General features: G+C 47.7%; 1 protein-coding gene across 1 annotated transcript in view; it reads right to left on the reverse strand.

Moving 5' to 3' along the window:
* Nucleotides 1-594: 594 nt before the first annotated feature.
* MCM6 (minichromosome maintenance complex component 6) overlaps nt 595-22,017 on the reverse strand; it is a 77,189-nt gene continuing 55,766 nt past the window's right edge. Inside the window, exon 17 of the mRNA XM_078682455.1 lies at nt 595-1,178. Within this exon, the coding sequence (XP_078538581.1) occupies nt 1,059-1,178 (120 nt within the window). The 3' untranslated portion in view covers nt 595-1,058. The remainder of the gene's footprint in view (nt 1,179-22,017) is intronic.

Raw genomic sequence — 22,017 nt, forward strand, 5'->3', positions numbered from 1 at the left:
CCTGCATGTTTTATTCAAACCCCAATGAGGGTTAAGTGACCCAATGGATCCACTGCAATGATCTGTAAATTTCAGATTCAGTTCCCAGAAAGTCAACTGTATCCGAGCAATGGAGACTGAACACAACACAAGTTCAATTTTTATTTCCTCGCTACCTCCATGCCCCATCCATACTCTGCAGCCTACAATCTAATCTAAAGCGCGTTTTGCTTAAATCTGTCTTGGCTACACTAGTTGAATCAGACATCAGTTTATTGTAGTCACCTCCCAAGTAATGGCAGGTCTAAGAACGCAGGCTTTATGGTGAAGGAGGCCAAAGCTATAGGTCAGAAAACTCTAGTATTTCCTTCCTCCAGAGAGCCACAAGCAGAGAAAGTATCATTGGAGATGCAAATGCACATAGAAATACTAAGATATGCCAGAACAGACGTGATCAAGAGGATTGAGATACTGAACGGAAATTTTAAAGGACAGGCAGCCTAAGGGGTGATGGAATTAAACCAGCTGGGTTAGAGAAAAAAGGCACAAATTCAAACTGAAGATCTACTTCACCTCAAAGCAATATTTATAAACCAGCCTTTGAATACATCTGGATTGTGTGGCTAAGCTTTTATTATTTTTTTTAAACAGATACAGTATGATCCAATAGTTAACATTTTTCATGCTGAAAAGATTTAAGCTACAAAGAACTCAAAAATCGCAAGGGTATAAAACAGAATGTTAGAAAAACATTGCTTTTTTTTAAAAAATCTTAACAGCAGAAAAGTAACAATGAAGCTTCAAAGAAGCCATCACAAAGCTTATACTCAAACCACATGGGCAGCAATTGAGGAGCAAATTAAATTGTGGATGTGTAAAACTCCATAATCCTTTCTGTAGATCATGAAAGACATTAAAATGTAAAGCTTTAACCCATGGCGAAGGACTTAAAACACACTTAAAATCCAAGTAAAACGAACGTTCGGCATATGTACAGACGTAACTTTGACCAGAGTCCAATTCGAGATGGTGACCTCCCACATGACTGTCAAATTGTGCAATATTTCAATATGAAACAATTAATCGTCCAGCACGTAGTTTGGATTAACTACCAAGTAGGGGTCGCTTTCTGTTATTTCCACCACCTCCTCCGTATCACCTTTCAATCCACTTTGAGTGAGCTCAATCAGAATGTGATCCTGGAACAAAGAAAATAACTCATTTAAAATATTTCAAGCGTAGATTAAACATTCCTCATCACAAAAGGCCTGAAAGACACTGACAATTTCCTTATAAATTAAGAAAATTTGTACCACCTTTCTAGAGAGAGATACATTGTGGGCTACTTCTTGTGGTCTTCAATTGAAACAATATTTAATGCTCAGGTTTCCCTGGGACAGAATTATAGGACCTTATTTTATAAAGTGGTATTTGCTCCTTGGAACTGGAGAAATTCTCATTTAGTTTATTACAACCAGTCTACCTCCTCAAATGGGACTTGCAAACAATGTTTGGCGAGAGAAAGGTTGCTCAGCAAAATACCGACAGGCAAGTCGGGTGTGACATTGTTTTGACTTGGACATTGCAAACATGGACACGTGGTTTATGAAAGCTTGGGTCACACAAAACCCTAATACTTCTCAAAGAAGTAGACGCGCACTAAATGCCAGCTTAAACATTTGAGAAACTATCACCAACAGTCTACTTCCCATTCATAGATCTTTATTCAAAGTAGACATAAGGTGTGTGTTATGATGGCATTTTGCAATGTGCCAATTTACGTATTACCTGAACTGTCAATTCTGTTACATCAAAAGGAGCCAAAGGCAAAAAATTCATCTTTGTAAAACTATCACCATTTAGTTGCGTCTATAAAGCCTTATAAATGCAAGGTCATCAAATAAACCTATCTACGTTAGATTGCACTACTATAAACAGGTAATTAGATTCTATTGTAATTAAATTTCTTTCGCACTCTACTCTGATGTGGCGTGGTAGCATATTTTGGAAGAGACCACACTACCACGTGGGACAAGTGGAGACTGACGGCCTAACTTATGTTGGCGGTATGTATACTCGTTTGCAAAGGTGACAGTATACATACCGCCGACAATTGCCTGCCTGCCCGATTTAGATGAGGACAGACCATAGGCTTTGACATGGTGGTGACTGTCACCACCATAGTCAAACTTCCGACAGCCCGACTGAGTAAGGGCCATCTGAGAAAAGGCTATATGTTGTCCCACCAAATTAGGATGGGCTGACAGCCATTTGATTGCCTGAAACAGAGGGACCAAAAAATGGTAATGAGCCCCTGGTCATGGGAGAGGACTTCATTGGCGCAAGGAGCATTATACCATTTTTTGGCAGTCTGGGCGAACCCTTCCCACTAAGGGCAACATATGCAAAAGTAACAATTGACGGACAGAATGCTGAAGTGTATACCTAGACGTGGGACCCGTGCTCACTACACCACTGGATTCAAACTAGCCTGGCTGATGAAGGGTGATGCCCTGAAACGGGTCCCAGGATGCTTGTTTCCAGTCCAGGGAGGACCTGGCTTGGCAGTTCGGCTGACGGTTCCCATAAGGAACAGGCTCAAGATTGATTTGCATATGGCTGGGTCCAAACTGGGGTTGTGTGGTGAGCAAAAGAATGATGGTTTAAACCCAGATCCTTGTGAATGGGTTGAAATGTTTGCATTGTCTAGCATTCCGTCCATCAATTGTTTTTGCACTTTTAGTAAGTTGGCATTTCTCTATGCTTAGCACTTTGTTTTCCAGCCAGACTCCAATCCACATCTAGGCCTTTGTGACTGCTACACTTGGTGCATACTTTCCAGATAGCCAAAACACAGGAAGGGCTGAGTGTGCCAGGGTTACATCTGCATACAGATAGCCTTCCTGGGCTGGGAAAGGGGGAGGTTATTTACACTTTACATTTGTATAAGTGGTGTCCTGCCCTCACACAAAAGGTTGATTAACCCCCTACTGACGTCAGGAGCCAGGGTTGAGGGATTGTGCACTTTGAAAGCAGGGGCAGCTCCTCCGTTATGGCGGAGCGTCACACCCACTAGGAGGCAGCAGAGCTAAACAATTGAAAAATAGAGTAAACCAATTTGCTCTTCATAAACTATTGATTTTTGAATGTACAGATAGTAGCTGGACACAATTGGTCTTAGTATTCATAACGTCACAGATTACCTTTGTAAGATTTATAGGTCAGGGCTGTGGACTGGGACATTTACCTGTTTCTAATCATTACAGTCATATAGATATGCGGGATCAGTTACAATTAGGGATCCTGGTTTTATGGTATTTATTTTTTGGACATTTGTATTTATCCATATTTATTATGGGTTTTGTGAAAAAAATAAAGCTGAAACTAGTATATTTCCACATTTATTTAACCAATAAATATGACGTCATCCTTGAATGCATGCCAGGTTTCAGTGATATGAACCCCCGCATAAGAAAAATCATTACAATTATATGAAAATATGCACATTTCAGGCTCAACCTTTTGCATATCTACTGCTGTATACGCCTCTTTATTAAAAATACTTTTAACCCCACTTACCCATCAATCCACAGTTATTGGCCTGGCAGTCATGCCAAAGTGTATTTAGAATCACTCAAAAAAGCACCCAATTTCTGTTTTTATCGTCATTTAAAAATGCAGACAAGAAGAAACTAATCTCAGACTTGTATCAACATCTCCTCCTCACGGGCACTTACACATACAACGCGGGCAGATGTCGGTGGGAGCGGGAACTGGGGAGGGTCCTAACACAAAGAATGGGGTAACATCTATCACAGAGCAAGACACTCTACAGATCACTCTGGGCTGACCGAGACCTTGACTAAAGTGGCCACCTACTGGTATCACACGCCTGAGCACTTGCACCGGTTTGACCACCGTATCAGGGATCGCTGTTGGAGAGGGTGCAGGGAAGAAATGCGTTACTTACCTGTAACAGCAGTTATCCAGTATTGGTGTCTTTCATAGATTCACATGCCTGAATCATTCCCCGTCGTCGAGATGGGAGCCCCGGTAATAGAAAAGTAATGTCCTATAGACATACATAGAGAAAAATAGGCCTAAGGGCCTTGCCTTAGTAGCCTATCTATGTCCTTTTGTGAAAAGGACCAAATTTCCAAAGGTAGCCAATCAGCTACCACCTCCCTCTAGAACCTTCCTGCCAGGAGCCTCAGTCTCTCAGATTTTCGTACGCACCAAGCTAGGTAGACGTAAGATATGCTCTGTAGTGAGAGATGAGTCCTTCCTGGGGAGGTGGGAGGGTTGCATGTGAATCTATGAAAGACACCAATACTGGATAACTGCTGTTACAGGTAAGTAACGCATTTCTTATCCAGTATTATGGGTGTCTTTCATAGATTCACATGCCTGAATCAGAATAGCAAGCAATACATTATGCACATATGCGATGGAATATAACAGTCTGAGATAATACATATCATGTGACTAGATACCATCAGTAATATAGAGAGTAAAGTAAATAAATGTGCATACCATTGCAGGACGGTGGGAAGTAGGAAGGCTCATCTTACTGGAAGAGATGGCGAAGTACAGCTTGGCCCACAGCTGCATCCTGCATCAGTTCCGTGTCCAGGCAGTAGTGTCTGGTAAAGGTGTGCGGCGATTTCCAGGTGGCCGCTCTGCAGATATCCAGAATCGGTACACCAGCGAATAGTGCTGCCGATGTGGACACAGCTCTCGTGGAATGTGCTCGGACTGAGGAATGTAATGGACGTCCGGCTTTGTCATGACAAAATGCAATTGTTGCCGATATCCATCTGGAAATGGATTGTTTGGAGAGTGGCATGCCTTTTCTCGGCCTGCTGAAGGCAACGAAAAGTTGTTTGGTCTTTCTGAAAGCTTTCGTTTTGTCCAGGTAAAATTTTAGACATCTCTTAATGTCCAAAGAGTGAAGAGATCTTTCCGCCACTGTGCCTGGGTTCGGGAAGAATGAGCGAAGCACAAGCGGTTCATTGAGATGGAAGTCCGAGGGGACTTTAGGAATGAAACGTGGGTTGGTTCTTAAGATGACTCTGTCTTCTCTAAATTGCAAGAAAGGATCCTGTATCGAAAGAGCTTGCAACTCACTGACTCTTCTGGCTGATGTTAGAGCTAAAAGAAGTGCAGTTTTCCAGGAAACGTATTTGAGTTCAGCCCTATGGATAGGTTCAAATGGATGTTTCATTAACTGATTGAGTACAATATTCAGATGCCACGTTGGTGGTATTCGTCTTGGTCTAGGGAAAGATCTGTAAAGCCCTTTAAGGAACTGTTTTATCAGTCTGTTGGACCATAGTGAAGGGCCTTTTGAAGACCTGGTGAAGCGAGAGATTGCTGCCAGGTGTACCCTGATGGAAGCATGCGCCAGACCTGTTTGGGCCAGATGCAGGAGATAAGGCAGTATCTGCTCTGGAGTGATTCTAAAAGGGTGTATATTGTTGTCTTTACACCAAATACAAAAGCGCTTCCATTTCAAGGAATAAGTTTTGTTCGTGCTAACTGCTCTTGCTTTAGCTAGGACTTCTTTGCACTCCTGCGGGATGCTTAGGTGACAGAATTCTCGGTACTCAGGAGCCAAGCCGATAATCTGAGAGATGTCAGATTCGGGTGGAGTATCTGGCCTTTGGACATCGAGAGTAGAGAAGGATGTTGAGGCAGTTGGATTGATGGACGGACTGAGAGGCGTCGGAGGTCCGCGAACCAATGTTGTCTCGGCCAGTATGGGGCCATGAGAATCAATGTGCAATGCTCCATTTTCATCTTCCGGATGACTCTGCTGATCAGGGGAAATGGCGGAAACGCGTACGCAAACACGTTGCGCCATGCGATGGAAAATGCATTTCCTAATGACCCCTGTTGGGGATGCCAACTTGCGAAGCTTTGGCATTTTTTGTTCTCCTTGGTGGCAAAGAGGTCTATTTGAGGTGTTCCCCATGCCGAGAAGATGTTGTCTAGAACTTGCTGGTTCAGTTCCCATTCGTGGGACATTGACCTCTGTCTGCTGAGAGCGTCTGCTATGACGTTGTCTTTTCCTGGGACATACTCCGATGTTAATGTGATGTTGTTGAGCAGTAGCCAGCTCCAAATTTTTTGTGATTCGCGAGACAGCGTCAGCGAGCGTGTCCCTCCCTGCTTGTTTAAGTAGTGCATTGTGGTCGTGTTGTCTGTCCTCACTAGCACTGCAGAATTTTTGATGCGAGGGAGGAATGCCTGTAGGGAGTGAAGGACTGCACGTAGTTCTAGGAGGTTGATATGCAGAGCCTTCTCTTGCTCCGACCATCTGCCGCTGATTTGTAAGTCTTGAAGGACTGCACCCCAGCCTTCGAGAGAAGCGTCCGTCGTTATGACGTGTGGAGTTTCTGGTAACAAGAACGTGAGACCTTTGGATAGGTTCTTGTGCTTCATCCACCAGCCCAGCGTCTCGGATATCTGTCGAGTGACGACTATGTGATCCTCGAAGGAATCTGTACATTGGGTCCACTGTTTGGTCAGGGCCTCCTGAAGGGGGCGCATTCTGAGCCGACAGTGAGGGATGAGTAGAATGCAGGAAGACATCATCCCTAGAAGAGATTTGAAAATCCTTACTTTGATGGTTGGTTTTGAAGATATCGCGGTAGCTAGAGTCATCAGTTTGTTTTTTCTTTCCAGAGATGGGAAAGCTTTGGAGGAAATGGTGTTTATAGTGGCCCCCAGAAATGTTATTATCCTGGTGGGTTGTAAAGTAGATTTTTCGAAGTTGAGAGTCAAACCCAGGTTCCGGAAAATGTTGAGACAGGCGTTGGAAGACAGCTGTGCGTCCGTGAGAGACGGTGCTTTCACCAGCCAGTCGTCTAGGTAGGGGAAGACCTGGTGATTCTGTTGTCTCAGGTAAGCTGCCACAGGAGCCAGGCACTTTGTAAAAATGCGAGGTGCTGATTTGAGGCCAAATGGGAGGACACAAAATTGGTAATGGAGACCTGCTACTTCGAATCGTAGGAATTTTTTGTGTCGTTTGTGTATTGGGACATGGTAATATGCATCTTGCAGGTCCAAAGATGTCATAAAGTCTCCTTCCTCCAGGGAGCCTAAGATTTCCTGGATAGTCACCATACGAAACGATTGGCTTTTCAGGAAGGCATTGAGTGCCCTGAGATCTAGAATGGGCCTCCATTTCTTCTTTTTCTGTTGGATTAAAAAGAAGCGGGAATAAAATCCCTTTCCCTTTTGAGCTGATGGGACTCGCTCTATTGCTCCCTTTTTTATCATGGAAGAGATTTCCTGCAGTAACAGACGAAGGTGTCTGTGATGATGTTTGTGAGGAGGGGTGAACGGTGGGATGGAGTTGAATTCCAAGGTGTGACCGTGTTGAATCAATTGTAGTACCCACCGATCCGTCGTAATCCTTTTCCAATTTTGGAGGAAATGTGTTAGCTTGCCACCAATTTTGAGCGGACCGGACGGTGGGGGGACTGGCTGCGGGAATTGGTCATTGTCTTCCGCCAGCCGTTTTCTTTTGCGATTTGCCTCTGAAGTTCGGTCTCCCGTAGGGGGTCTGACGACTTTGTTGTTGCTGCCGCTGTGGATATTGGGAGCGATTTTGATTATATGTGGATTTGCCTTGATAAGATCCTCTGTACGTGGATTGTCCTCGTCCTCTGTGCCCTCGAAAGGACTGGTTCCTGAATTGTAAAGTCCCGAGAGCCCTTGCAGTATCGGTGTCTTTCTTTATCGTCTGCAAGGCTTCATCTATTTTAGCTCCAAATAGTAGTTGTCCGTCATAGGGCATATCTACAACTTTGGTTTGTACTTCCTGTCTGAAGGACGTCGCTTTGAGCCAACCTTGCCTGCGCAAAACTGCGGCACCTGCAAGCTGTCTGAAGCCTGTCATGGCGACATCGACAGCTGAGTCTATGATTTCTGATGCCGATATTTGACCTTCATGAAGGAGTGCCTGGACCTCATTTTTCAAGTCATCAGGCACGTGCGTGAGATATGGAGCAATATCTTCCCATAGTTGCCTATTGTATCTGCCCAGCAGAGCAATGGCGTTGGCCACTTTGACCGTCATGGCTGACGTTGTGGAGAAGCGTTTGCCTATGCCATCCAATTTCCTGCCCTCCTTGTCTGGTGGTGCTGAGAGTGGCGAGGATGGGTTTCTGGAGTTCTTCTGGGCGGCTTGAGTGACGACCGAATCAGGTTTTGGATGTGAATTAAAACAAGTGGCTGCCGTTGACGGAGCCCTATATTTTTTGTCCAGTCTAGGGACCACTATTGAAACAGATGCAGGTGTTTGCATGAGTTGTAGCCCCTGTTCCCAGATATGTTCTATTATGGGAATGGATCGTGCCTCCTTTCTTATGGGGTCTTTGAAGTCATACAAGAAACAATCTGTTACTTTTGTTTCCATTGCCATGTGAAATCTGGTGGCCGCTCTCTCTATTAAATTGTGGAATCCACCGATATCCACTGGTGGAGAGTCTGATGTGCTGGGTTCCGGTGTGGCCGGAGAATGAGCAACGTAATCCTCATCATCTCTGTTTTGAGAGAGGTCATCTCTAACCTCACCTTCCTCAGGAGGTTCGTCGTCATCATCAGAGGATTGTATGTTGTGAACCTGTTCAGTATCTTGAGGAATAACCAAAGGCGTTGGTCTTGCCCTTGGTGATCTTTGCTGTGTGGAAGATTCTTGAGAATTGCCATGTGATGGTGTCGCTGACGATTCTGGGAATCTCTTTTTATAGTCTGTGATCAGGAATTGAAGATCCTGAACTATCTCGGCCGGTAATACGATCATTGGAGTGACTTGAGTATGTACCTGAGCCTGAATAGTTTCTTCCGTAAATATAACATCATCTCCGTCATCGTCAGTACTCTGGCATTTGACGTTGAGATCTGACGGGCTAGTAGCTTGTTCGAAGTGGTCATCATCTGATTCGTCAGCTTGAAGTATGTGAGAAGGAAGCAGTGATTGAACCCTACTGGGTGATGTTAATTCGGGCGTAATAGGGAGTTTGGTGACCTTTTTTGATGGAATTAACTCCGCTTTTTTCCATGGCGTCGATGATGTCGTCGTCGACGAGGTCGTCGACGGTATCGCCGTCGATCGCTTTTCAAGCGTCGAGTGTCCCTTCGCCGATGAAGCTGTCGTCGACGAGGCGGTCGTCGACGGAGTAGCCGTCGTCGATGCGGTCGTCGACGGTGCCTTCGCCGTCGTCGTGGACGTCGACGGCAGTTTTGTCGTCGGCGTCGTAGTAGCCGTCGACGGTGTAGTTGTCGTCGGCGGTGCTCCTACCGTCGTCGGTGTCTTCGTCGACGATGCGGTGGACGTCGACTGAATTCTCGTCGACGATGTCGGTGTTTTCTGTTTTGTCAACGTCGACGGAGATGACGACGGAGTTTTGACAAACGATTGCTGTTTTTTAATAAGTACAATCGACGATATTGGCTTACCCGTCGTCGACGAGTGGGTGGTCGTCGTCGTTGAAGTCAAGGCTGACGATGCCACCGTCGTCGAGATCGTCGTCGATGTGGAAACATAGTTCGTTTTTCTTGAAGATAATGTCATCGAAGTAGACGACGAGGACTGCGATGGCTTTCTGAAGGTTGCAGCATCCTTCACAGACGTATCAGATCTTGCCTCAGAAGACTTTGAAGTAGTCTTTTTGTGAGGGACGTCTGGATGGCCAGGGGAAGCCTCCCTTGGCCTTTTTAAGGACAGTTTTGAGGAAACTGAAGCCATTTCACTGCCCTCCGAGGAGAGCACCTCAACATCTCTGGTTTTTAGTCTGTTTAGCCAGAGGAGCAGTCTGCCTTCTCTATCCTTAAGGGTTTTGGTAGAGAATGTTCTACATACCCTGCAGTCCTTTACTGTGTGGTCAGGGTAGAGGCAGTAGAGGCAAGTCTCATGCTTGTCGTCGACGTGCAGTCTCTTCTTGCCACAAGAAGAACAAGCTCTGAATAGTCCTCTTTTCTGTTGTTCAGCCATATTTGAAGTAGAATCCAAGTTTTTGTGAAGAAAGTAAAGAATTTGAAGAAACCTGAGGAGAGCTCAGGTGGGGACTCCCTAGCACAACGTGCGGTAGAAAATCTGAGAGACTGAGGCTCCTGGCAGGAAGGTTCTAGAGGGAGGTGGTAGCTGATTGGCTACCTTTGGAAATTTGGTCCTTTTCACAAAAGGACATAGATAGGCTACTAAGGCAAGGCCCTTAGGCCTATTTTTCTCTATGTATGTCTATAGGACATTACTTTTCTATTACCGGGGCTCCCATCTCGAAGACGGGGAATGATTCAGGCATGTGAATCTATGAAAGACACCCATAATACTGGATAACTGGGTACACTGGAACACCTACTCTGGAGCTGCGATCGCATACAGGGGTATTGGGACACGATATTAGATGACTGATTCACACCTAGACACCAAACTCCCACGATTCCCTGCGTACATCCTCTGGGACTACCTAATGCACTGATGTACCCCTTGAAATCCTGGAGGGGTCGCCTGATTGCTATTGCGCTAGGGGCGGCTATGCAGAATATTCTAGCACACTGGAGGACACCACAGGCCCCCCGCATACAGGTTGGCTACACAGTTTGTGGATGGTGCTTGGAATGGAGAATCTATCCCTGGTGCGGGCAGGGGGCGACTTTCCGGAGCTTTGGCGGCCATTCCTGACCCTCCTCACAGGGGAATTCCGTGAGCTCAGTTGTCCCCGTTAACTCCGCCTTCTCCGATTGGCAGACAACCCCATCCTGGATAAGCAGGCACCCAAGCGAAAACAGAAGCCACGCGCGGATGCTACTCTTGCTTATTGACTCACTTTTTTCTAGATTTGTTTTGTGGAGGGGGAGTTAGGTAGGAGCCCAGTAGGAGGCTAGGCACAGACAGGTCCAGGTCATGTGAGAAAATCTGCCTGTTCGTGACCACAAGGCGTGCAGCCCGGAGAGGGTCGTAATCCTGCTTTGTAAAGGCATTCTGAGGTAAGATAGGCGGTGTGTGAAAAGTATAGTTGAATTAGGCGGAGTCTGGATGAGGTAATGGTTTTTGGGGCCATGAGGGCGTTGCACCATCCCTCTTCCTACAAGGGTCCCAAACATCCCTCCCAACAGGTCCTGAGTGGGGCGAGTGTTGTCGGGCTATAATCAGGGTACGGTATATACGAGACACCCCACCCTTCCCCCGGTTTCCCATCATGAACAGAGCTTCTAGTGGGCTAAATTTGGAGAGTGTCGTACCCGTGGAGTTGTGCGTGCCAAGGGCATAACGTAGTTGCAGGTACTTCTAGAATTGTGAGGTATGAAGAGTGTAGCGTCTTGAAATGTTCTAATGTGGTCTCCCACCCAGACATCGCCCAGCAGTGATGCCGCATTATGATCCCATCGTTTAAATCCTGTGTCATCACCTCTCCCAGCCACCTGCCATGCCAGAGGCGTCTGTTGGCTTCGTTTCTGGTCCCAACGTGTATGTCTTAGGGCTGTACGCCAGGCCACCAGGACCACCCTCGTGATAAACGGCATTGCTGTGGGTATTGGACTTCTATATAGGAATGCTTGCACCTGGGGAAACTCCAGGTCCTTGAGTTCTGTTCTATAGGCTGGGTCAAACCAGCCCCCAGTGAACCAGTCATGTAGGGCCAGAAGCCGGGTAGCTATGTAAAATAAGTTTAGGTCAGTCATGCCCATGCAGCCATCAAAGGGCGGAATCTGACATCGGGCGATGCATGGTCTCGCCCACAGGAATCTTGTGGCCACACTGTCAATCTCCCTAAACCAGATGCGCGGGAAATGAAAGGAAGTATTTTGGATAACAAAGGAATCGTGGAAGGACCATCATTTTAAACAAGGCCACTCTCTCAAAAGGGCTGAACGGCATGGCCTGCCAGCGATCGAGGTAATATTTAGTGCCCATTCTAATTCGGGGAGCAAAGCAATCCATATCCCAATTTTATAATCATAAAAAAAAAAAATCTTACCTGCGGTTGCCAGCAGCACTTCATAGGGCGCAGCCATGCATCAAACAGTGGGGAGGCAGGGTGATGTGCACTACTAAGTGAGCATGACTGACCGGCCGCTTTAAGCTGGCCAAAACGCCATGCACACTTAGCATATCTCCACCGGGCTGTGTTGTACAGCCAGGTGGAGAAAAGCCACAGGCTCCCAAGCACAGTCTGAGTGCCGAACCACAGCTTCCAGATCCATCCCATCGCTGCTCTTATGCTGGGAATTGCATTCTCAGCCTGTGTAGAGTCAGGAATTGCCATCTGGGAGCCTGCGCAGTGTGTTCAGCACAGGACCATCAGGAGAGGAGCATTAAGGCAGGTAAGTTCTCAATTTTATTTTTTGTCTGCGCCCAAATTCTCCCACCACCTGCCCCACTGCATCGGATGCTGTGGAGCCGGCACTGCTTGAAAGGGTTCCTTTGAAGTAACCCCTTGAACAAAGAAATTTTTAGAATAGAAGTACATTGGCTCTGACCGCATGATAAAGCTCTTTTGGATCTGGGACTGAACCTCTGTCAGAAGGACTGTGCGCTGCTTAAAGGACACATCTGGCCTGCTTTTTTTGCTTGTTGCCTTGCTACTCCATGACTCTGGAGTAAGTCGATTCTGTGTGGGAATTGTAACCAGATGCTGGCTCTACAATTTGCACACTGAGAGGGAACTGTTCTGCTGCCAGGCGAAACCGCCCTTCTGCTAACTGCCCTATGTTCTGGCCCGCTGTATTCCTTTGTTCCCCGCATCATATGTTCTCCAAGGGCCGTGATGGCCCCCTAAGCCCCTGTGCCACGAGACAACTAATTTGGGAGTCCGGCAGCAGCAGGCTACGTGAGCAGCTGTGGTCAACCACTCCTTGCTTGACAAAACCAGTGCGTGGCCGACAGCCTTGTGCTTGAAAACAATGTGCCGAGCGGGCTGAGAGTCATGACTGCAAGCTCCTTTTACCCACCAACAGCAGGTTTCCATGCGTTTTGCCTGCAGCAGCTGTTCTGTGAGAGCAAGCACTTCACGTTTTGGGACTGGTGCTATTGCAGGCTGTGATCAGCTCAGTGCTCTAAGTTTGCACAGACTCCACTTGGATGCCCTCCTTACCCTGCTGCCGACGTCCCTTAAGAACCAGTGTTGATGAGAAAGCCCAAAATTTGGGGACAGTCAGCACCGCTATGCAAGTGAAAACCCTGCAACACGGTCACCAGGACAACACAAGGCTGCTCAGCAAACAGCCAGTCCGAGGAGCCCGGGCGAGACGCCAGTCACCCTTGCGTCCAAGAGGACTCAACAGAATCTCTTGCCCAAAGGTGGTATTGAATGTGGTGGGGTCCCTGGGATGATTACTCCAGGCACCCTCAACCTTCTGGAACCTAAACAGGCCCCGCTGGGTGATTTTCTACGGCTGCACCACGCATTTGTGGGCAGATGTTACTTGGTAATTTTACATGCAGTGGAGCCAGCGAGGTCTCCCCGCTGAATTCTGAGGTGTGCCCCTCTCCTTGTAAATGCACAAAGGGGGGCACATAATGTGGTAAAGACTGGGTGAGACCTAGAAGGAGGCAGTCACTGCCAATGGAAACTGGCCGTACTTGATAACCCAAATCACTCAAGGACTGGAGTAAAATTGTAATACAAATAGTAGGTGCTCCTGTGCCCTACAGGTGATGTCAAATAATCGTATGAAGTTTAATAGGAGTGCAGGGGCACTGTATCCTATGTGTTAATGACGTTAATTAGTGGTCCATGAACTTACGATATCTGGTGGTTTGTGCGTTTTCCTTCTAACCAAAGAGCTGATTTGTTATGCCCTGATGCCATGTCTTTTTGAGTCTTGCATTGTCCAGGGTAACGAGTATCATCTCAGGATTCACATAGTATGCACAGTATTTATGATTCATGCCATTTTAGTCTATGTTATGTACCGTACCATATGCTATATATATTTTCATATAATCCAGTGTAGTCTTTTTCTGTATTCCTTGAGTTTCTGTATGCGTGTTGCAAACACCCTTTACACATTTTGCCTCCGATAAGCTGGATTGCTCTGCACCAAGCTGCAAGAGGGAGAGCACAGGTTATCTTTGGTGTGTAACTTACTTGCTTAGAGTAGAGCGATGGGTTCTGCCTGGCTTTGGTACATACTCTAGCCAACCAGCAACCCCATTTCTAACACTCCAAAAGAGGGACAAAGTAACTTACTCCATCCTCCTGGTGGAAGGGGCCATCTGTCCACAGTAAATCAGCTCCATGGTCATACATCAGAGTTAAATTTGTCATGTGTATCATGTAGTTGTCTCAACGTTTAAGTACGCTTCAAGGCTATCAGAAGATCGGAACAGTCATAAATATGAGTTATAAATAATGATATTTATCACAAAGTAGTCACAAGATGAAAGTTGCTAAATTAGTCTTGTAATCAGCTATACAAGTTTGAGGTGCTAAAAATGATGAGGGTCATGACGATACAATCTGTCATTATCAGTGATCATTAGTTGATGTAATATAGTTGTCAGTGTTCTGATAGTTGGTCAAGCAGATGAACAGGTAGGCAATCACACAAACTGTTGGCTCATATGTCAAAGGACATGAAATGGCAGTACAATTCATGCTAGGACCAGGGCCGGACAGGCCGTAGTGGGCACTAGGCATTTCCCTGGTGGGCCAGTTTTGGGGCCGCTTTTCTTAAAGGGTGCCGGTTTTGCAGCAGTGCTTCAAAATCGGCCCTCTGTAAGAAAAGCGGGAGCATTGATTAGCGGCTAACAACCCCGCCCCTCCCGTTCCGTTCCTATGGCCGGTGGAGAAGCAACCTGCCAGGGATGGTTGCTGTTCCCAGTCCGGCCCTGGCTAGGACAAGTAAAGGTAATTCACAAGCTGTCTCGGGCTTATTTATGGAAAACATTAGTGCATTTCGTAATAGTAGGCCTTACTCCAAGTAGGATGCCTGGGCAGATTAACAATCTATTACTTATTAACAGAGAGTACAAGATTGCAGTCACCCGATGTAATTGGCTTGGACTGGTTAGCACCAGACTCTGCTGAATCATAACATTTCAGTCACATTTGAAGCTGCTCCTTTAAGCAAATCACTGAATAAATTGCATTTAGTTTTGATCGTTCATTCACTATGGATTTGTTGTTAGAAATGCTGTAGCATGTGTTCTGCACAATCTAAGGAACACAGATCTCTGGCACCATAGTTCATTCTTAACTATAGGGACCAGGGAAGGTCACAAGGAGCAGGCCTCTTCTAAACACCTCATCTAAGGAATGTTAATCCTCTTCGAGAAGAGATGTTTATCTGCAAAGAAGTTCCAAAGCTTGGCATCTTGAACAAAGAAAATGGTACGACTACACTCTTTCAATTCAGGATGGCAAGCTCTGCCAATATAGATTGCTGTGTTCTTATCTGAGTATCTTTTGAGCTTTAGCTGTAGGAGAACTGGACCCTTGAAGCTGATCACTTAAGAGTATCTACTTTCCGAATCCTTTACATTTCTTTTATGTAAATAAGCCACTGAAGCGATATTAAGGCTGGGAAGATGGTCATGAATTCCCCTGCAGTTACTGTCTCACAGGGGTTGTTTTGAATGCTGACAGGTCATTTAATGCCTTAAGCCAACTTAACAGTTGTTTGGTGTTTGTTATTTGATCATAGTAGAGTGCATTCAGTTGACACCCCAGTTCTGTCATACTGTAAATGGAAGAAATTCAACATATGGTAGAGGATTGCGTAAAGGTGGCGCCAGCAGTTGGTGTAAAAGATGAAAATGGTACTTCAGAAAATTGGATTTTGTCCTTATTTGACCATGATTATTTTAAGAGTGGCAGCACCATGCCCTAGATAGGGCCTGTTCGTGCAGCCAGATTTGTAATGATGGCTCTTGGCGGAGGCATTTTGCTGAACCAGGTGCTCAGTTGGCCAAGGATGCACTGGTTACGCAGGTTTGGAGGACATGTCTAGTACAGCAGAGAATATTAGCAGGAAACTGATGAGTTGGTGTGTATTTTACTATAAAGGATTCACAACCCACTGAGCAGGTCTATGAATTTAGAGGATAGAATGGATTCATTCTCTGAACAGTAGTGCCAAGCTTCCTCCAGATTTCCCTTTGCTGTTCTCCGTAGGACAATTCCAGCAGGATATGAAAGCCAAATGCAGAACTTGTACAATGTTATCCATTACAGTTATCCAGTCAGATATAGCTTTTATTCTTGGTCAAGAACCTTGTGTTGAGCAGCATACAAGTGGGGAAGCTGTTGTGAGCGACAGGTTTGGTAGCTCCAATGGATTGTATAGTGCAATGAGTCAAAAAATGAGGTAGGTAGAGGAAGGATGTGGTTGTAGAGCTGCCAGTAGCAAACTGTTTTGCATTCTGCTTTAAACGGGGAAAGGCTTGGTTGGGTAGATGAGTAAGGAAAGTGTGAGGAGTGGATGGTTAGCAGCTGGTGGGCGTGTGCAGGTGGGTTGAGGTGAGGAAGCAATGGCGATAAGGAGTGTGTTGGAGGATGAAGCTTTGCTTGTTCTCGTTTCACTGCTTGTGCATTAAGGGAGGTAGGAAAGGGTTAGAAGGTGGATTGCGAACCCAAAGCCAAAGTTAGTGAAATGTTTTGCACTGCTAGTGTGCACCTTACATGGTGCAAGAGTAAAGTGGTAGGGAGTGTATATCATTTTTACAGAAAACATGACACTTTCAAAAAACTTCATGGAAGACTAAGTTGAGTAGCTTGGGGTTCCTCCAGTAATATGTGGAAAGTAGACAGTTTGAGAAGTGCCAACATTCCGGCCAACATTTCAACTTGCTACAGGGCTACTAAAATTAGTTTCAATTAACAAATGGGAGCGACGGTTGATTAATGTTAAAAGCAAACAAAAACTAGATCCAAATTACCTGACAAGCAGCAAAAATACAATTTTAAAATAAAGACTGCCACATCTTCGAGGCCACCTGTTCCTAATCAGTAGCAGTTGATGCAAATTCAACATCAAACTAACCATAGGGACTGGAATACATCTAAGCATCAGTATCCCTTTGGTACACACTTTGGCCACAGAAACGTTGCACTTGGATGCAGGTTCTAAAATACACAGCAAACTTTAGTCTTGTGTAATCAGCATTACCATGGTCACATACAGACAGCAGGAAGAATCTTCAACTAGATACCCTATGAATAGTGCACCTGGATAACTCAGAAGTACTCAATATGAAGTTGAAGTGTGCCTTCAAAACCCATCTACGCTTTGCTTGCCAAATTAGGGTACATCAGTTGCAGATGTGGAGCGAGGACGAGAGCCTTATAAAAAAATAAGTTAGGTTTACACAAAAAAACCAGACCGGGGCGTGGTCTTGCTGCAGATTGAGTGAGACGCACGCTTTTGGTGCTCCGGGCCGCCGCTGGTGAAATAAGCATTATTAAGCTATACAACAGCCCTGGTGGTGCCTTACCTGGGGGTGACTGGCTAGCAGAAAGACCCAAGCTGCTGCCCAGGGCTTGGCGACCCCCCCAGACCAACTGGTAGCGGTGTGTGCAGTGGACGAGGGCAGACTCTCCAGCCCTCGGGAGCACGCCGGCCATTTTGAGGCATGTGGTCCTGCGTGCTCCTGAGCAGGTGATTCCAGTCGTGGATCAGCAATCGCTGACGGGAGACTGTCGGAGGAGGGGCGCTTGGGCCTCTGGAGGTGCCGCGGGGGCTGAATCGGGGTGACGCTCTTTTTCCCCCCCAACTTCAACTGGCGGCAACCAGGAGGGCGGTTGCCTGCGCCGGCCGGCAGGACTGAGCCCACCATTTTGCACTCTGACCTTGAACGCCCTTGAGTGGACCCCGGAGCGGATCGGAGACAAAGAACCTGGATCACAGACGCCAGCAAGTCCACAGAAGCAGTCAAGGTACGGGAGCCACGGAACACCGGCATGAACACTCAGGGAGTGCCCTTTTAGACAGGAGCCCACCTCATCGCCATTTTAGGCCTTCATAGCCCGGGTTCCCGCCGGGCCTGGTTTGAACTGCCCGCCCCTAAGCAGAAGTGCCTATCTTCCAGCGGGACCCCCGGGCCCCTTGCGCAGCCCCGGTTGGTGAAAGATCCTGCAGGCTGAGAAGACTATCGGTGGCCCATGTGTCCGGACTGGGCTTGCCCGCCACCTACCAACTTCCACTGCCCCTCCACACCTGCAGGCCTTCTGACGCGCCCTGCCGGTGATAGAGGTGGCAGGAACTGGTGCAGGAGAGGGACTGTGGCAGCCATCTTCGTGCAGGAGTGCCATGCAGGCCTCTCACCGGCAGAGCGATCCTGAAGCTTAGACTCCAGCCAGGTGCGCGGGGGGGGGGGGGGGTCATCTTGCGACTTGGGCCACCTGCAATCCTGCTCCCCCTGCATTCCCCTTGGGGCCTAGAGTACACCTCGGCGGCGCCCCTGCCCTGCAGAGCTGCTTTATCTGCGTCATCACGTGAGCCAGGCCAATACATCCTTGGGCGCTTTGAAACTGAGCACTAGTTCACCTGCGAGCATTACGGCAGCCCCCTACACATTGGCTAGCCCTGCCTGCTCACCCGAGAACCAAGGCCAGGCCAATAGGCAACCACAGACTTGACCCATTGGTTGGAGGACTGACTATTTCCGTTGCCCTCTCATTGACTTCAGGAAATTCAAGGCATCGCGCTCCACTCCGAGGACACCCGGTTGACGACTGGTGAAGCCCTCGGGTCGAGTTTGCTCTGCACGAACTGGGGGGAGACACCACAGTTCAGCCAGACTAGCTGCTGCTCGATCTGTGGCCCGTGCGCCCTTACAACTAGCAACCCCCACAGGATTCCTGGAACGCGCCACGCCACTGCGACGTTTGAACTGGTTCCCACCTGCCACAGCTTGTCTAACACCCCAAGGGGCTGGAGTCGAGGAGCCTGGGTATGGCTGAGAGCTGGTGGCAAAAATGCTATCTCCCGGCGACTTCCTACGAATATCACCAACACCCTGTGAACATGACTCGCTCCAGGTCTCGGAAAGAGCCCCAAGGACACTACAGTCATAGACCTGTGGAACAAGCCGGGCCCAGCCCCAACAACTGCAGTGTCAATGGTGGCTGGGGGCCCTCAGAGCCTGTTACACAATCTTTTATGGCACTCTTCATGCAAGAGCTAAAGTCTAAAATTGAGTCCCTACGCGTGAAAGTGCTCGGGAAGGATGTGGGCGAACTGGGCGGACAACCTCGAAAGGACCTTGACGCTCTCACAGAAGAACAGGAGCACTTGTGGCAACGGCTGGCCACACTGGAGGAGTAGCACATTGAGCTCCAGATAAAGCAAGAAGAGCTGGAAGATAGGGGGCGCCAGAACATACGCATACGGGGTGTTCCGATTGGGGCAGAAGGCGTGGACATAATGACCTTTGTGGCTGAGCTGCTCCACGACAGAGGAGATGACGACGCCTCATCGCCTACCCTAGACCGTGCGCATAGGGTCTCGGGACTATCCGGGAGGCCTGGACTCATCCCTGATATCCTGACAAGAGTCCACTTTTTTACCGAAAAAAGAAGCCATCCTCAAGGCAGCCAGAGACAAATCTGAGATACTGTGCAGAGGCGCGTCAATTCAACTATTCTAGGATTTAGCCCCCACGACACTCCGGCGCCAGAGGGACTTCCGACCCATTATGGACAAGCTCCGGGAACTCATCAGCTATCAATGGGGACACCCCTTTGCCCTCATGTTCCAATGGGAGTCCAAGCGCCGAGATCCTACAGGAAAGCGGCTCAGTTGCTTCAAATCGCAGATACTCCCTTGGCCAGTCCTACACACAAGCTCCCAAAACTGAGTCCCGTTGAAACCGCAGTGGACCACGGTAAGTCATGCTAGACAACCATCTTCACGAGAATGCAGCCGATCATCCCAAGAAAAACAGGGCATAATACAACATAAAATCCTTAGGATAGTCGCCCCCAGGGTCACAAGCGTCTACCATCAAATGATTCGCCTCGATTCTTGTCAATATGGTGACCATTTGCATAATCCCTGGGGATAGGTTCTGGACCATTCACCTGCAGCTGCTGTACCCCTCTTTCCTTCACCCCGGAGCTCACAATAGTAGACATCTTGCCTGCACTGCAGAAGCGGCGGCCTGGAGCTATAGCCCAGTGATAGTGATTTGTTACTTAGAGCAATGATCGACCCCCACTTCTATTCCTGAGAGAGTGACATCTCCGGGACAGCCTGTGCCTGGCTACTCCAGACTGGAATAGGCCTTGTTGGCCGCCTCACCACTGGAGTTGTTGTTTACGCACCTATCCTTCCCCACCCCCCCTCTTTCCCTTTCCTATCCATCCACTTGGCTGGGGACACCTGGGAGAACTTCCAGCAGCTACTAAGCCTCATAGATAATCGGCTTGAGACCGCAATCACACCCGACGTTAGGTGACTGACTTCCATACCCTGTTTAAAGATTATTTCCCTTAACGTGAAAGGACAACTCTCACAACAAACTGCGCCAAATATGGAGGTATCTACTGTTGCAAAACCCCAACATAATTTTCTTGCAAGAGACCCATCTCCGTAGGGCTGATGTAGCACGCATGTCTCTCCCTAGTTTCCCTCATCAGTTCTGGCAATCAGTAACCACTAAGACAGTGGGTGTAGCTATCCTTTGCCGGGCAGGCACCCCCCAGGGAGATACCAAGGTGATCTGAGGGCAGATTTCTTAAAGTGGAGGTCAGGAGAGGGCACCGCACTCTTTGTAACATATACGCACCTACCTGCGTGGAATCTTACGAGATCATATAATGCCGGTAAATTCAAACCTTATAGTTGGGGGGATTTTAACTTGGTATGGGATGCGGAACTAGATCGCAATGGGAGCGCGTTTCATGGGGTGGGTGCTATGTCGGCAGCAACGAAAAAATCTCACTGCTTTAAACCTTGTAGACGCCTGGCGCTACCACAAGATTCGGGACTGCACTTACTACTCCCACGTGCACCGCTCCTATATTCATGCATTAACTCTCTTTGTGTCAAATTCTTTGGTTAAAGACACCCTCTTAGCAGCCACTTGTGACATTTCGGTCTCTGACCACGCGCATGTGGAATTACTTCACGAGCGCTTCTCCCACCCCAAGCAAGACTACTAGATGGCGATTCCCGACGCACATTCTTAGAGACCCGGTGGATAGAGAAGAACTTCAAGCCACAATCTCATCCTATGTCGAAACGAACGACCTCCCAGAAACACCTCTCCCTGGTTTGTGGGACGCAATCAAAGCTACGATTCGCGGCGCTCTTACATCCATCGCCATTGCTAAATTGCGAGAAGGCCGTCTATATGAGACCAAACTCACGCGCGAAATCAAGACGCTTGATAAGTTAGACCAGGAGCGCCCTTTGGCGATACACAAGAGGTGCTTGGCTATCCTGAGAGGCCAGCTACGAGCGCATGGTACTGTCTTAGCACACCGTCTGAGAACACAGACAGCCAAAGCCCACACTGCGAAACTAAAGCTGGGAGATGGGTCTTTGCCACCACAGAATCTGCTAAACTTCGAACGTTCCAAGACTACTATGCTTCTCTCTATGCTAGTGATCTGCCCGCCACCGACTTAATATCGGCTGCCCTGGAGGCTTGAACCTGGGACCCCCTAGAGAGTAGCATGCCAAGCTCTTGGAAGAACCTATCACTCTAGAGGAGTTAAACTAGTGCCCTCAAAAACTTCCACTCGGCAAAACGCCAGACCCAGACGGGCTCCCAGTCTCGTTTTATCGCGCCTTCCTGCCACAAATTGATATGTTACACCTCTAACTCCTTCACGGATACAGTCGGGCCTTCCCCGGACATGGCGATGGCAGAAATAGCCCTTGTCCCGAAACCTGGGAAAGACCCCACGCTCTGCTCTTCCTTTCGCCCCATTGCCCTGTTAAATACAGATCTCAAATAATACACCAAAATCCTTGCCAAACGACTTAGCGCACACATGCCTTACCTCATCGAACCGGACCAGGTGGGTTTTATTTACCACCAAGGAGCGGACAAGGTGTGCCGAGGAGCTCACCTTG

The sequence above is a fragment of the Lissotriton helveticus genome, chromosome 3_1, assembly GCF_964261635.1.
Source record: "Lissotriton helveticus chromosome 3_1, aLisHel1.1, whole genome shotgun sequence".
Lineage (NCBI taxonomy): Eukaryota > Metazoa > Chordata > Amphibia > Caudata > Salamandridae > Lissotriton > Lissotriton helveticus.